This window comes from Bufo gargarizans, chromosome 2 (assembly GCF_014858855.1).
Source record: "Bufo gargarizans isolate SCDJY-AF-19 chromosome 2, ASM1485885v1, whole genome shotgun sequence".
NCBI classification, from domain to species: Eukaryota; Metazoa; Chordata; class Amphibia; order Anura; family Bufonidae; genus Bufo; species Bufo gargarizans.
In genome coordinates, this window is record NC_058081.1 from 582229820 (window position 1) to 582245384 (window position 15565).

General features: G+C 41.1%; 1 protein-coding gene across 1 annotated transcript in view; it reads right to left on the reverse strand.

The window, feature by feature from the left end:
• Positions 1–212: 212 nt before the first annotated feature.
• The window catches only part of AGRN (agrin), a 483523-nt gene continuing 468170 nt past the window's right edge, over positions 213–15565 (reverse strand). Inside the window, 3 exon segments of the mRNA XM_044281802.1 lie at positions 213–3940; positions 5803–5906; positions 7097–7321. Of these exon segments, the coding sequence (XP_044137737.1) occupies positions 3783–3940; positions 5803–5906; positions 7097–7321 (487 nt within the window). The 3' untranslated portion in view covers positions 213–3782.

The following is a 15565-nucleotide window of genomic DNA, read 5'->3' on the forward strand; positions in this document are numbered from 1 at the left end:
TGAGCGGTAGGGGTCATATTCGAATTTGCTATATTTTGCAAACATTTTATAGAATATTCGTCGAATATTCGCGAATTCGAATATTCGTTATATTCTACAATTTTTTTACTCGAAAAATCGGCAAGGTAGTGATCGTGTAATATGCAAATTTTTGTAATGCAAATTAATCTTTCACAAAATACATAAGACACACAAAAGCAATAGGACACTCCTTTTAAATAGTTTTCAGACTTTATTTTGTGGTGATTGGACAAAAGACAAGTAATAAAGTTAGTAATGGTTATAACATGCTGTACTGTATACTGTGCACAGTCCTCCAAGACTCTTACAGCAGATCACAGCGGATTTACTACCCTAGAATTGTAATGTATGGACAGACATAAATTAAAAAAAATCAATTTGTACATTATGGATATAAATGCTAGTAGACCATGGAAAGTAAAACTAACTGAAATGTAAGTGCACACAAAGTCAATTATGCCTGGTAAGATGGTGAATGGTTGTATATATGGCTGTATAGAACAGAGGACGGGATGTTTGATGATATCTTCTACAGCTCCAATGGTCAACGTAAAGCTCTTGGCTCTCTTGCTACAGTCACATGTCCCCCAATTGACCACTGGCTGTTCCTTATGTTGGCCACCATTCTTATATGGCATTCAGAAGTTCATTTTCCATTGCAGCCAGGAGATCACTTTTGGTGGCATAAACCCCTTGTTCTTCACTAGTCTTTATAAAATAGTATTTTGACTGAGATATTTTTAAAACCACAGATAGTTCGTTATTATAGTGAAGTGCAAAAAAAAGTACCCCGTAACCTATAGAACAAGGTCACTGCAAACCAAACTGGTAATCTACGGGATAAAAATGATTGGCTGAATAGGTTAACATCTGAGAGCTTGATCTCTTACTCTCTGGAGCAACTACCACTTGACTAAAACTATGTCTAACAAGTATTATCAAAGGGCATATTACTAAGCAGGGACACAATTGTGCTGTGCCCCATTTTTGTTCTCTGGCACATTTTGGATAGCCTCGACAAGCCCTTTGTAATACTTAGCTTACCCCTCCCACCCTGCTCTCCCTAAAGTAAAGTGAACTGTCCTCATCTGGACACAAGAAACAAGCTCCATACACAATCAATTCCACTTGTATGCACATGAGCAGAGGCTGGTTTATGGCCCTCACTATTATGCCCTTTATACCTCTCGTTGAAAAACTTTTGGTCACTATTTTATGTACACAAATAGCACCGAAGGGAAAAAAAAAAATTTCTACTTAATTCTTTACTATGTTACTATGCATTTGGAGTAGAAATAATACATTGATTTAACTATCTACTACCATTCTAGATGAACATCACCATCTACTGCAATCTAGAAAGATAAATCTGGATTTTATGTTTTGTATAGGAATTTTTCCCTCTTGAGAGGCCAGACTGTGGTAGACCATTGCAGCCCTTTGATAGTTATCTAAAAGTATTGTTTCACAGTCATAAAAATGTATACAAAAAAAATAAACATCTACAACTCATTGATGCTGAGGAAGAAGCATGTGGCTTCTGTTCTCCAGAAAAGAAAGTAAGCGGTGTGCATACAGGAGGAATTTACTGCATATAAATATGAATACATTTCACACTAGAACACAGGGTAGAACTGCAGACAAGCCAGGGAGAAGGAGCAGGCGCACATGAGACACGCACATAATTAAGATCTCATCAACCTAACCCTCATGACTTATTAATCATAAACAGAGTTAAAAAGGTGGTATCTACAGAAGAACATCCATGTTACCAGATACAATGTCCTCTTCCTATTTCACGTACAATGGTACAGGCGGCAGTGATGTGGACTGCACACTTGTCTTCATTGAGTGGGAAAAACTTGTGTTGTCGACTACATACTGTAGGCTTTATATAATGGTATACATAGTTTCTACATAGGATAATACCACACAGATAATCCTCATGTAAGCTAAAATTATGTTTTATATTTGTTTAACCCTTCTTTCATGGGTCATGTGATTTATGAGATGTACAGTATTAAAGTAACATAAAACTTAATGGTGACTTCTGTTATTTGGAAGCCTTTCTTCTATACCATTTATGGTATCAACAGTGGCTTATGAGCAATCGTCAAAATGGTAACTCACTATAGAGTCTGTAAGATCATTGTTAATTTATAGATTATTATTGCTATCATTCAATAAAGAACAAAGGCATTCCCATCACTAGGGAGAGCAGCAGTACGAGAGAGGGATTGCATCTGTTACCCAGTAGACATGGAGATAACTGTTTAGTCGAATGGATGAGAAATGAACCTTGACTGATATTCTTTGTCAACTCTGGGGCTTTGCATGGGACTAGAAATAAAATCACTGGTTCAGCTTGTCACATCTTAGAATCTGAGATAACGTATATCTGATAAGGAAACTCCATCTAGATATGTTACTTTATATACGGGTAAAATTTATGTGACATATGTAAGGTACATCTAATACATTTTTATGTAGTTAAAGTCTACAGCTTCCAGTCGAATGACCAACATGTGGCCAGGCCACCACTCCCAGCTTGTGCAGACAAATTAATTCCCTACTAAAAAATAGGAGCTGAATTGGTTGTTATTTTATTGCCCTAAATTAGACGTATGTACAACCTCCCAATCACTACTAGAGGCTGCTGGATGTAACTTCGCTAACAGAAAGGGTTAAACAAATGTTACCAAAACAAAAAGCTGATAATTGAAAATTCACAAACCACTAAAAAGAAACTGAATAAATGTAAAGAAAATCTCCCAAAAATATCTCCTCCAGCATTTTTATAAACACCCTGTCCTAGAAGGGATTACGCCTTGGATAAACCAAGGAAATTACTCAACAACTTTACTGGACCAAATAAACCAACAACCACCTTCCAGGTCGAATGTATAAATGGAATTGGAGGACATAAAATACTCTCCTCCACCTTCCTCCCCTCTAATTCTGCTGTGGTAAAAATAGCTTGGACATCAACTAACAGACAGAACCACAGAAGAAAAACAAACAAACAAGGAATGTAAGACTGGAAGGTTCTATAATGGAAATCCCTAGGCGGAGCATAAGAATTTTGATGAGATATGGGATGGGTAGGGGGTTTAGGAATCATTCAGACCTTGTAAAACTGAAGATCATTGTACAAGAAGGCCACATTTTTACACCAGAGACCCCTCACCTCCTCATTTTTCTTTAAGATCATGTCTCAGGCATGCAAGGCAGTCAGCAGCAGGGACATCCATCATAACTGATAACACAGGTATCTCTCACAATAAGAGTGTACGGCCCAAGCACCAAACATGACAAGAAGGGGTCATAACACATGCACTCATACACACCAAGGCAACAACACTGCAACCGTCAGGGTGGGTCAGTGAAAAGACAGATGCAACCAACCCCCTTATAAATGTAATTCTGCACTTCAATACAAAATTCTGCTTCATCTCCCCAGTAATCCCTGATTTGACTTGAATAAGGCCCTTGTGAGGTGCACAGTCCTCACATATTACCTGCAAATAACACACTCTCTGTTACATAAAATTGTGCCCACCCCATGTGGATTTTGGTCTGGTTGCATTATTGGAAGTCACACACATCCACACATAGAGACATCGCCTTCTCCTTCCTCCCCCCACACACAAAATATAAAAAGCAATAAGTTTACAAAAATATAAAATAATTACAGCAGTGGATGGCGGGGAGAGGAGGGAAAAGGGGCTGGCCAGAAAGGAGGAAGATAAGTTGGTCTCAGATTATTTGGCTGAGCAGTATAATATAGGGGGGTTGTTCAATGAATCCTCCACCAGGTGCAGTTCTTGCTGGTCAATAAGAACGTCCTTCATGCATCCGATGAAGCCAGTGCTGTATGCTTTGGGCAGCTTATATGAAACACTCAGTTTCTCTATTCCACCTGCAGATAAAGAGAAAACACCATAGATTCCAATCACCAATGTGTAAAAAAAAGGGAGCAGTCATTTTGAGATTTAAAGTAATCATAAAAATATGGCCTGATAATTTGTCCTGTTCAGATGGTCATCCAAGGCTCCAGGTTCGGAGCTTCCATCAGCCGTTAGATGGCAGGAATAGCAGGCAGTGCTATTCTTACCATCAAAACAACATATCCCCAAAGGACCTAATTGTAAGGCAATGGGGAGAGAGGGGCGTTCAATCAATGCAGATATGAACGTAGCTACAGTTTAGGTTACAAGTTACGAATGCAACATAAAGCCTTTACCTTGATGACAACTTTGAGTTGCCTCAATTATTTTGCTATCGGTGCAGCGGATCAGGTCAGAAAGTCCCTCTTTTTTTATAGAGATCACGAAATGACAGACATCATTCAGGCCTGCCCTGACATGATGGAACATGAGTGGATGTGTATCAGAACACTGGACGGAGATTAGCTATCTTCTCATCTCAATTACCACTTGGCTGTTCCACTCGAATCACTGCTGTCTATGAAGCCAAGCGCCGCATTAAATATAGAGATGCAGAAGCGTTTACCGCGCTACAACTCTAAAAACTACATCTATTCCTTTACCGTATAAAGCATTTGTCCCTGGCATTTTTCCCCATTTTGAAATTTTGTGCGGAGGCATCTGTGTTTTTATCAGGCATATGAGAACTGAGTAATCCTTGGCAGTCCAGCTGTTGCTATGCGGCAGCTTCAATGATGCTCAGTCTCGTTTTCCTTTTATACTGAAACATAAATGCCGCTGATCTGTCAGCTTTTTATTACAAACATAATGAGCTACAAGTGTCGCCTATTGTGCAACTGTAGTTTGCATGTACTGTGAGCGTGTCATCACGTGAATACGATGAAAGAAATTGATTAGACCAATATTCAATAAGGATGTATGAGGGGTTTAAAAATGAGCTATTCTCATCTTGTAAACTGGTGGTACATCGCTAGGGTATGCCATCACTGTATGATTGGTGGGGGATGGAGCTCTGGGAGACCGATGTAGTGCTGCGTCTCCTTCTAAATTTTCCCTACACACCCATGTAGTGTTGGACTAGGGTCCGCTGATAAGGGGCCCAATATACAGCTACCGTACATGCAAATACTGTACTACCTGCTCACACAGCAGCAGGCAGCTGCAAGACACTCAAGATGGTTGATTATGGGTTCCCTACAACGACTTTAAGAAAGCACAGGTCCATACTGGCTGGCCGGCCTCGGTACGCAGGTGTCACCTCAGCTACCTGATGGATCTATATTAATAAACTGAGTAGTTTGTTAGATAATCTACCCAGTTTGTTATATGGACGTAGGCTGGTTGAGATGCTGTAATGCTGTCTATCTGTATGTAGAGCAGTCAAGATACTGTGCCATGTGCCACTTGTGCAGGGGGTGAAGAACTGGGGCTCACTCTTGCTCAGGGGCCCACCGGGGGATTCACATGTTTCCTTGTGGGAAAGTATGAGCCTGCATCCGTGCTTCCAGCAACTTGAATGGAACATGCTTGCTACCATTGGCTTACTGCATACTGTGTTATTACATAGTTTAATGTATGGACAGTATGCAGTAGGCTGGTAAGAGCTCTTGGATGCCATGTTTTATATAGTCGAATATCGAATAGTTGAATTGGCACAATGTTGTGGCCGTAGAACATTTTCCCTTGGTATAGCAGCTCATTACCAGAGGTTCCAAAAACAAGCCCCAGGTGACAGCAGAACGTCAAGGCAGCTTTTTCTTCTGACTGATGAGGGAAGATGTTTAATAATTCTGTACCATTTTAAAACTGTACCTACTGCTGTAGTGAAACCTACCCAGCCAGAGGGCACCATCGGTATCCAGTTGTTTTGCTCCAAGTGGAGATGAACCAAAGACTGGCGCCTCATTGCCAACTTGTAGGATGCCATCCCTGTTATTTCTAGAAGATAATCCAAACACAACATAAGGGGGTAGAAGAAACTTTAAATATGTACATTTTAGTATTTTATTAGTTCAGAAAGTAAAGTGCTGCGATAATCAGAATCCAAGGATCACCAATGTCAATGATGTTGTTAAAGGTTACACCACATTAGAGTTAACATACACCAACATGACTACTACGTCGCAAATTCCTCTTGTATCCGCCAATCTCTTGGCGCATTCACGCAGCCGCCACCTGACGACAATGTTTTTATCATTTCATGCAATGGCAGAGTACATTGTGTCCCTCATATTCCAGCCCTGGCATGCAAAGCATCCAGAGAGTTCTGAGCCCCAATGATCCCCCCATGGGCGGCAGCCATCTAAATCCATGGCCTGCCAGTGCCCATGGAGAGTTCTGTCGTTCATGGAATGTAATGTGACTACAAATCCTACATAACTTAACCTTTCATGCCAAACAGGAGGAACCCTGATATGTACAGTACTCAGATGTTAGTCAGTTCTCCCCTACAGACTTCTTGACGTCTATAGCAATAATTAATCCATCAATCTTCGCATCAATATTATATCTACTTCTACGTGTAAGTATTGGACTTCCTTGTGTAAACATAAAATCAGAAGCCATGACTGCACCAATGTACAAGACACATGGTTAAATAAAATGACAAGCCAACTATATCTTCTCATTGTCCATCACTGAACTGAATGGAATGTGACTTCACATTTTATGAGCTTTCCAAACATCTGCAAGTAAACCTCCCAAGCTATTGCAAAGCATGAAATACATTTCTTGATGACAAATTAATGTCTTCTGCATCTCATTGATGAGGTGCGCGATGTTGTAGCACAGGTTTATGTAGCAGTAGAGACAGAATGGTCCAGAGGAATGCCCTGGAATCCGGAGCAGGCAAGCCCCTGCACGCCTATCTTAGCTTTTCCACCCGTTCACCATTCTGCAGATGCCTCACTCTATTCTTATCCCAGGGGGCACTGAAGGGCATAACGGACTGAGGGATAATCCCAGGCATATGCTTACTCCCACTGAACTCAGTGCATCCATGCTGGCTGACCAATATCAGAAGTATAATAAGATACTCAAATAGTAATTAATCTGCCATATCAGAAAAGCCCACCAATGGTTTATTTAAATGACGAAACCCTCTAATATCTTGTTGTACCATGTCTTACCTTAGTGCTTTAATGCGAATCCACTGATTGGTGTTCACCGGTATGGTAGAGCGGAGGACAACAGGCTTAGATCCAAGATCATAGGTCATCTGAATATAACCTGCTACCACAGCAAGAGCAATATAGTCTGAGCGTTCGGTTCCTTTTCCACTCCACAGAATGAGACCTTGAGTCGCTTCAGTCTTGATACTCAGCTCAAACTGGTTGGTTAGGAGGGCCTTCTCACTGGAAAAAGGAGCCACAATAAGTAATTCATGTGTGCAGAGCAAGGTGGGCTTCACTTGCACTGGTCATGACAATGTTATTGTACATCCCATACACAAATTCCAAGATGAAAAGACACTGTTATGCAAAGGCCTTCTTCTGGCTTAAAGTGAACCTGTCATCAACTTTATGACCTTTTATGCAGCATAAAATAGTCACAGAAATGCTGATTTCAGCGATGTGTCACTCATGAGCTAAAAGTAAGTGGTTGCTGAGAACCAGCATCCATAATAATTTCAGCTCAGGCCTTGAAAAGAGTCAAATCTACCTGAGAAGAGTCCTGGTTATTCATAATCTCCTGCTCTCTCGCCCATCTGCTGATGATTGGCAGTTCTCTCCTAGAGAGAAAGGGAGAAAACTCGGTAGAAGACTCAGCCATCAGCAGGTGGGCAGGAGAGCAGAAGATTCATGATTAACCATGACTCTTCTCAGGTGGCCGTGACTCTTTTCCAGGCCCAGTCTGCAAAGATTGTGATGTCAGTTCTTAGCAACCACTTCTTTTTAACTTATAAACGACAGACCGCTGAAATCAACTCACCTGTGTTTACTGTATTCTGCCTTTAGTATGGGCAGCATAAAGTTGATGACAGATTCCCTTTAAATAGTACATTTGTAGGGTCCAACTCCCTATAGCAGTGATGGCGAACCTTTTACAGACAGAGTGCCAAAAGTGTAATCCAAAATCCCACAACTTCATCCCAAAGTGCCAACGCGGCAATTTACCCTGAATACTACAGTCCAATATAGTATATCTTCCATGTACTTTATCATTTAGCTATAATAGCCTGCCTGCATTCAGTGCGCTGCCTGTGCCATTCATAGTGCACCCTGCGCTGATGAATGGCATATTGGTACACCATAGACTTTTTCCAGTGTGCGGGTGCCCACAGAAAGGGCTCTGAGTGCCGCCTCTGGCACCAGTGCCATAGGTTCGCCATCACTGCCCTATAGCATTCCTCTTATCACAATAATATACTGTAGATTTACGATTTGTTGTTGGTCAAATGCTAATAACCAAGATTTATTTATACGACTGGCTTCCCAATTGTAGAGTATAATTTCCTATTAATAGTTTTTTGATTTGTAAATGGTTATTTCCTCATATGTTACAGTACCCCAAAAAAGCTGAAAGGGTGTAATCACACCCTCTAAACAAGCTTTCTAAAACTCAAGGTCCCCATACCTGCTTTTTTGGTAGGACTATCAGTCTAATATGTATGATGAGATCCCAACTGTACCCTGACAGATGAGGATAGATTGGTTGAACTGAGTTTCCACTCCCAATTCTTTTGTTATCCCAGGAGAAAAGCCGCCACCAAAGCTGTTTGCCAAACGGCTTTCTCCTCTCTCCCCGTTGAAAGCATATACATGCTCAGCCAAACCAAACTTGTAGATATACAGGGAAATTGATAGCTGTCTGCAAACAAGCTCTTTCAGCCGACAGCTATAGGTATGGGCACCTTTATATTGGGTAGGACCAATTTTATCAAATATGCTTCTTCCTACCTCCCTCAGTCATTCAGCAGAGTCAAAAGGTTTTTATATGGAGGACTTATGTAAGATGACTTACTTCTTCTGAGCCACTGAATGGCCTTTGGTGTAGGAGGTGCATAAGGTTTCGTGGAGCTTCTACTCTAGAAAAGGTATGCCTGGATCATAGCATTTATTTCGTTCTATGTGTATACTCGAATGTGATTGCATGTAATATTCTGTACACAGTTTACACTGGGTTGAATACATCAAAAATACATCCAAATATAATATTAACACGGATCCACATCACATACACAAACCACTGACAAAACATTGACAAAACAACGACACAACATCGCAAACCACCTCCACTTTCCATATTTAGGGCGCCTAACTATATGTATAGTTAATGGTGTACGTCTTATGACAGATTTAGTAAAACTTCTGGATTCTTTCACCCACACAGCAACAGCTGAGAAGATCGGGAATTCCCTCAAGGGAAAAAAACTGGTTGAGTGATATGGACAGTGGGCCCATATACTGTTACAAATTCTCTTATGTCCCCCTAGATTTTCAAGGCAGATTTGAGGCAAATCCAAGACAAAATCCGCAAGTAACACAAGAGGAATTTGGTGTGGATTTGGTGCAGAAACTGTACCCTTAAAGTGTCCATACACCTTCAATAGCTTTTGAATAAATGCTCATTCGGCTATTCCTTCTGACTCCCCACACACACACATGCACCTTTTGCTCAGCCAAGTGTGTTATTTATGCTGGAGAGAGTATTAAGCCTCTGGCAGACACCTCTGGTGGTATCTCCACTGAAAACTAAATGATTGGGCATTTAAATTCAGCATTCCCAATCTTTATATTTCTTTCCCCCGACATCATCTGTTAAGAGATAGTCAGCCAGTTCTACAGAAATCATCAGGTTTGGATGACTTTTCAGTTATATTTATGGGTCCCTAAAGTAGTTTTAAACTGATGACCTATCCTCTGGATAGGTCACCAGGTATCTGATCGGTAAGGGTCCAACACCTGGGACACTCACCTATCAGCTGTTTGAGAAGGCACCAGCACTTGCAGTAGCAAACGCAGCCTTCTCTGAGCTTTCCCTAGGCAATGTGATGTCACGTTCATTGGTCACATAGCCTAGGCGCAGCTCAGCCTCATTGAAGTGAATGAGGCTGAGCTGCGATACCAAGCACAGCCACTATACAACATATGGCGCTCTTCTTGGTGAGCAGCGTGAAGGCCACAGTGCTCACAGAAGTGCTGGTGCCTTCTCAAACAGCTGATTGGCAGGGGTCCTGGGTGTCAGACCCCCACCACTCAGATACTGATGACCCATCCTGAGTACAGGTCATCAGTATAAAACTCCTGGAAACCCATTTAAGTCGATATTTTTACTATAAGCACCATTTTGAAAGGAATCCATCGAATGAGTTGAATATTTAGCAATAAAATGGGTAAGGGCTGATATACTGTATTATACATACATTTTGGTTTTGTTCACTATAGATGACAAGTTTGTCTATCAAACAAGTCAAGGAGATAAACTCAGTCTTTACCCTAGGGAGTTTCCCTTGGGAAGCCCCATTCCAACTTGTATGGGGATTTCCATCCAGTCCAAACGGCAGATGTTGCTAATAACTTGATATGTGGACACTGTAGTAGCACCACTAACTCAATATTCCAAGTAAGCATAATCAGATATACCTGTAGTAAAGGTGTAGAAGGTCTCTCCTGAAATCTGTAGCTACTAGAACGGTGTTTAATAGTAATAGTAGTTTCAGGACAGAACTATCCTTCTGAGAACTTGGCCAGATATATACTTATAGCTGCATGAATAATAATCCATGGATTATACAATCAACTACACCTGGTACATTGGTTGAAAAGTGGCCAAGCTTTAAATTCCCCCATCTGGCATCACATTAAGGTTAGGGTTACACTCTCATATTGAGTTAGGCCAGGTTAGCGACCTCATGTTTTTATAACTTAGTGGAAGGGGATTTGTTGAAAGTGTTATGATCCCAAAATAACGTACAGTACATCTGTCTGCAAATTAATGGGAGAAATACTATCTCGAATCTGGAGTGGTGCCAGGGCTGTTCTTCACAATTGTTGTACATATCTTTATAATCTCCCACACCGGTATCGGTCTCATCTTTTAATTAATAGACAAAGTGCCCAACTATGAATAAACATGGAAAATCTTATAGCAGGTCTAAAACAAAAGGACCACACCAACAGCAGCGACAGACAAAGCAGGCAGTGGAGGAACTTACCTGGGGTCATCTGGGTTGTCCACAGGGCCAAGACTTTAGAAGCAGAAAGAAAGTGGGAGGCATGCAGTAAGCAGCAGCAAGAATAGTGCAGAAAACTCATTTACACCCCCAGCCCCAATAGAGCAAGGCCCATATGACAACAGTCTGAATGTGGCTACAAAATACCAAAATTCATTAATAGGGTATTCCCATCTCAGACTTATCCACAGAACAGGGCCCTGTTTTCAGGCTGTAGGGTATGAAGAGGTGGCCAGGTATGTGCTGCTCTCACCATTGTCTTCTATGAAAAAAAATCAAGAAAAGCCAAGTGCAGTTGCGATAAAAAGTGAGAGCTGTGTAGATGCAGCCAACAATTCACTGCAGCTGGCAAACGGGATCCTGTTCTTGAGATAGATGTGGGCCCGAAGGTGGGACCTGCATCCTATAAGACTTTTATGGCATAGCCTGTGGATATGTCATAAAAGTTCAGTTATGTATCTGACTAGAGGGGTCAGTAAGCAAAGCTAAAACCAGTATAAGTGGCCACCATTTCAAAAATGTCCTAGTGATATGATTACTATATAGGCTTTACATACAAATCCAAATTTTGATCAGAAGTTTTCAGACAACCCAGAAAATCTTCTGTCCCAGTTTTTCATAGTGGAGACTTTGATTCATGTCCGAGATCTAGGCTTCCCAACTAATGTCTATCATCCTGTATTAAGGACTATTACAGTCATTTGTAAAATGCATTATTTTATTTCTTTGTAGAAAGAGGAGGACTATAGAGGATATGTGTCAAAATGACTCCAAAGAGTAGCAGAAAATGGATCTCGTCTTACGTCTGAGCCGGAGGCAATAGAAGACTAACTAATCTTGCTTGTTACATTGGACTCAGCTCTCTCAGGGATGGAGGTTAATGGCTGGATTTATCAGTTTACCATCTCCGCCATTATGTGATCTCTGCAGTTGATGAATCTCAATAAGCCTTAGAAATTAACCTGATAATGTCCATAGACGTGTTGTCATAATCCTCCATTATAAACTAAATTACCTTCCCCTGAAGAGTCAAAGAGTGTCTGTGACCTGAAAAATTGGCTTCAAAGTAAGTATACTCATCATATAGGGTAGAGGACCCTAAAAATAACCATACATACCTTCCTTGCTAAAAATCTACTCCTCTAATCATAAAAAAATACTTATTTTTATTTATATGCCAATACAATTTTCTGTGTGTCGTTGACGGGGACGCTCTGTCCGGTGCAGTATCACTCTGCTAGTCACCCCACCTCCCCTCTTGTTTGATATTTCCTGGGATTTCAGAGTTCATAGCGATAACATAGAGGAAGCAGAGTGCACCAAACAGGACGGACCCGCCCAAAGTGCACTATGGACCATATTTGTACAAAAATGTATTGGAGCATTTCCCACAATTAACAGAAATAGAAATAACCATGATCTTTTCATAGCATATGACCCATTTTCATACATTTAAGAAGCTGTGAGAACAATTTGGCTTCCAAGATGAAAAAAACTACAGGCACCCTGTGGTCCTTTTTAAGCTACTGAGACATAGAACAAACTGCAACTTGTAGTTCAACAGCATCTCAGGAGGTGGAGGTTGCCTTCCCGGAACTGAGGACGAGATCTAGAGGCTTCAAGCTGGATATATTGGGGTGAATAATAACTATACATAATTTCAATGGAATACATAAGAAATACAGTGAAATGTTTGTGAACTTTACACAGAAAACATATCTAAACTTGTGTCCATAACACTGTTGTAAGCCATCTGCACAGACCATGTTTCTTTTGTCTTTGGATCATCATGTTTTAAAGGGTTTTCTGAGACTAAAATATGGATAACCTATCCTCAGGATAGGTCATCAGTATCTGATTGGTGGGGTCCAACTACCCCTACCCTCACGGATTAGCTGTTTGAGGAGGCAATGAGTGGTGCAGCCTCTTCCTACCTAGACCAAAGATGTCACGTTTATCAGTCACATAACCTAGATGCAGCTCAGTCCCATTCAAGTGAAGCCAAGCATAGCCACTATGCAATGTATGGCGCTGTGCTTGCTATGCTGTGAAAAGGTTGCAGCGCATACCAAACAGCTGATCGGTGGCAGTGCGGGAAGTCGCATGTTATCACATGGGGAATGCAAGTAGTGACTGAAACCGACATGTCAGGAGAGGGGACAAGTCGTCTTTAACATAGACATGAAATTGGTCAAAGCTAGCCAAGAGCACAGAGGGCGTTCACTGTAGGTTACATGTGAAGTAACCAGTGCAGACCCTCAGTACTGCAGAGCGCCGTTAGTTTGTGGCTCACTATAATAAAGCTATTACTAAGAACCTGGTGACTCCTACTCAGCAATCTGCTGCGATTATAGCGCTCGTCATCCGGCACGTCGAAGGATGCTGGTAATTCTCCTAATATATTTTCTAATTAATTCTCCTAATATATTTTCTTAATAAAAGCCATATTCTTATTAAAGCATTAAGGGCCCTTCAAAGCAATTCTAAAAGTGTATAAAGACGAGTTACACAGACATCACTATAGGAAGACAAGGACACGGGGGGGGGGGGGGGGATGTACATTATTATGCTGCTGGACTGGTTGTCTGTGATAACAGGTTGCACTGTTCCATTTACCGGGTGATATAAGATGACAGTCATTCAAAAGAGGTGTAGAATCAATGGATGCTTTGAACTGGGAGATGACAGACGGGGGTGGTACGAGTATGCACTTCCGTCTCACACAGACCGCACAGTGGCCAACAATGGAGAATGAAGGAGAGATACTTTCTCACATGTGCAGGCAATGATCAATATCACGTGAATGGAGCAGGAGAATCTGTGGAGCACACCTGATGGGATGTATGGACTGGGCAGGTATGGCCATTTTACTTACTCAGGTATCTCATTAGTCAGGTGGCTTGAAAACAAGGAAACAACATGGACACATATAAGACAGAAGACAGACATGTGACACACTGACAGCTACTTGCACATTAAAGGGAATTTATCATCAGTTACCTTATAGTATATATATATATCTTATAAGTGTGTATATATACATAGATTATATATATATATATACAGTATATATATATATCTTATAAGTGTATATATACCGTATATATATACATATACATTGTACCACTCGGTTACATTATTACTTGTAGTTACTCTTGTATGTCAATTAATCTCACTCAGCTATTTTCCTACCCCCCACAGAGGTTTATGTATGACTGACCCAACATATAACACCCATGTATAGGTAATAAATGTTCGTGACTGGAGTACTCCTTTACATGCAGCTGTCGGTGGACACCATGACACGGACACTTGTAGCCACACATGTCCTTTGACGTGTCTCCAAAATCCTCATTCTAAGGCCCAATGCACACGACTGTATCTGTTTTGTGGTCTGCAAACTGCGGATCTGCAAAATACAGATGTGGTCCGTGTGTCGTCCCCATTTTATTTGTGGACCTATTGTTTTCAACAGGTCCGCATTTTGCAGACACAGTCTATCTTTTTGCGAAACAGACATGCGGATGCAGAAAGCACATGGATCATCCACAGAACATGTCTTATACTTGTCCGCAAAATGCGTACCGGTGACCCATTGAAGTCAATGGGTACACCAAAAATGTGGATGGAACAGGACCACAGAACTGCAAAACAGATATGGTCGTGTGCATAGGGCCTAATATGGTTGCTCTGCAACATTATACTAAGTGAATGAAACTTTATAAATGTCAGTCAAGTAGAATCAGAAACATCAAATGCCATCCAGACATTCATGTCTAGGTTCCTGAGTTTCAGACCAGGAAAGCAACTCAAGTAATGCAATGAAGAAATCACAGTAAGCATATCCGACAGGTCCATACATCTGGATGTAGACACGGCAACCAGAGTGGAAAATGTAGCATGACAGCTGTTTATTATACTCGTGATTTTCTGTTAATAAAAATTCCGGCTATAATATACAGACATATTCCCTTTAATAATCCAGTCCAGTAAGCAGCACATACAGGGAGATTTATCAATGCAATTTGAAAGCAACTCATTTATGATGAGGCACAGACGCATACAGATCTCTGTGGTGATGTCCATATTATACTGTGATCTCTCGTCATCCCTCACTGCGATACAAAACACAGAACCGTAAAAGATCTAACCTCTGAACCTACAACATGAAGTCCCATCCTGATACTGGAGAATCTGACGTTACAAACACATAAATGATCTGTACAATTACTTAAAGGTGTTGTTCAGCTTTGGGCAGCACCATGTTGTATCTGTTGAAAAAAATCCTACTCACCCGTGCCCTGCAGCTCCCTTCACTGATCTTCCAGGTCTACCTAAAAACCTCTCTGTATTATCATGGTGACCGGTTCATATTCTACTGCCCCCCACTCCCTGTCTCCTTGCAGCGATTTTCCAGTCCTTG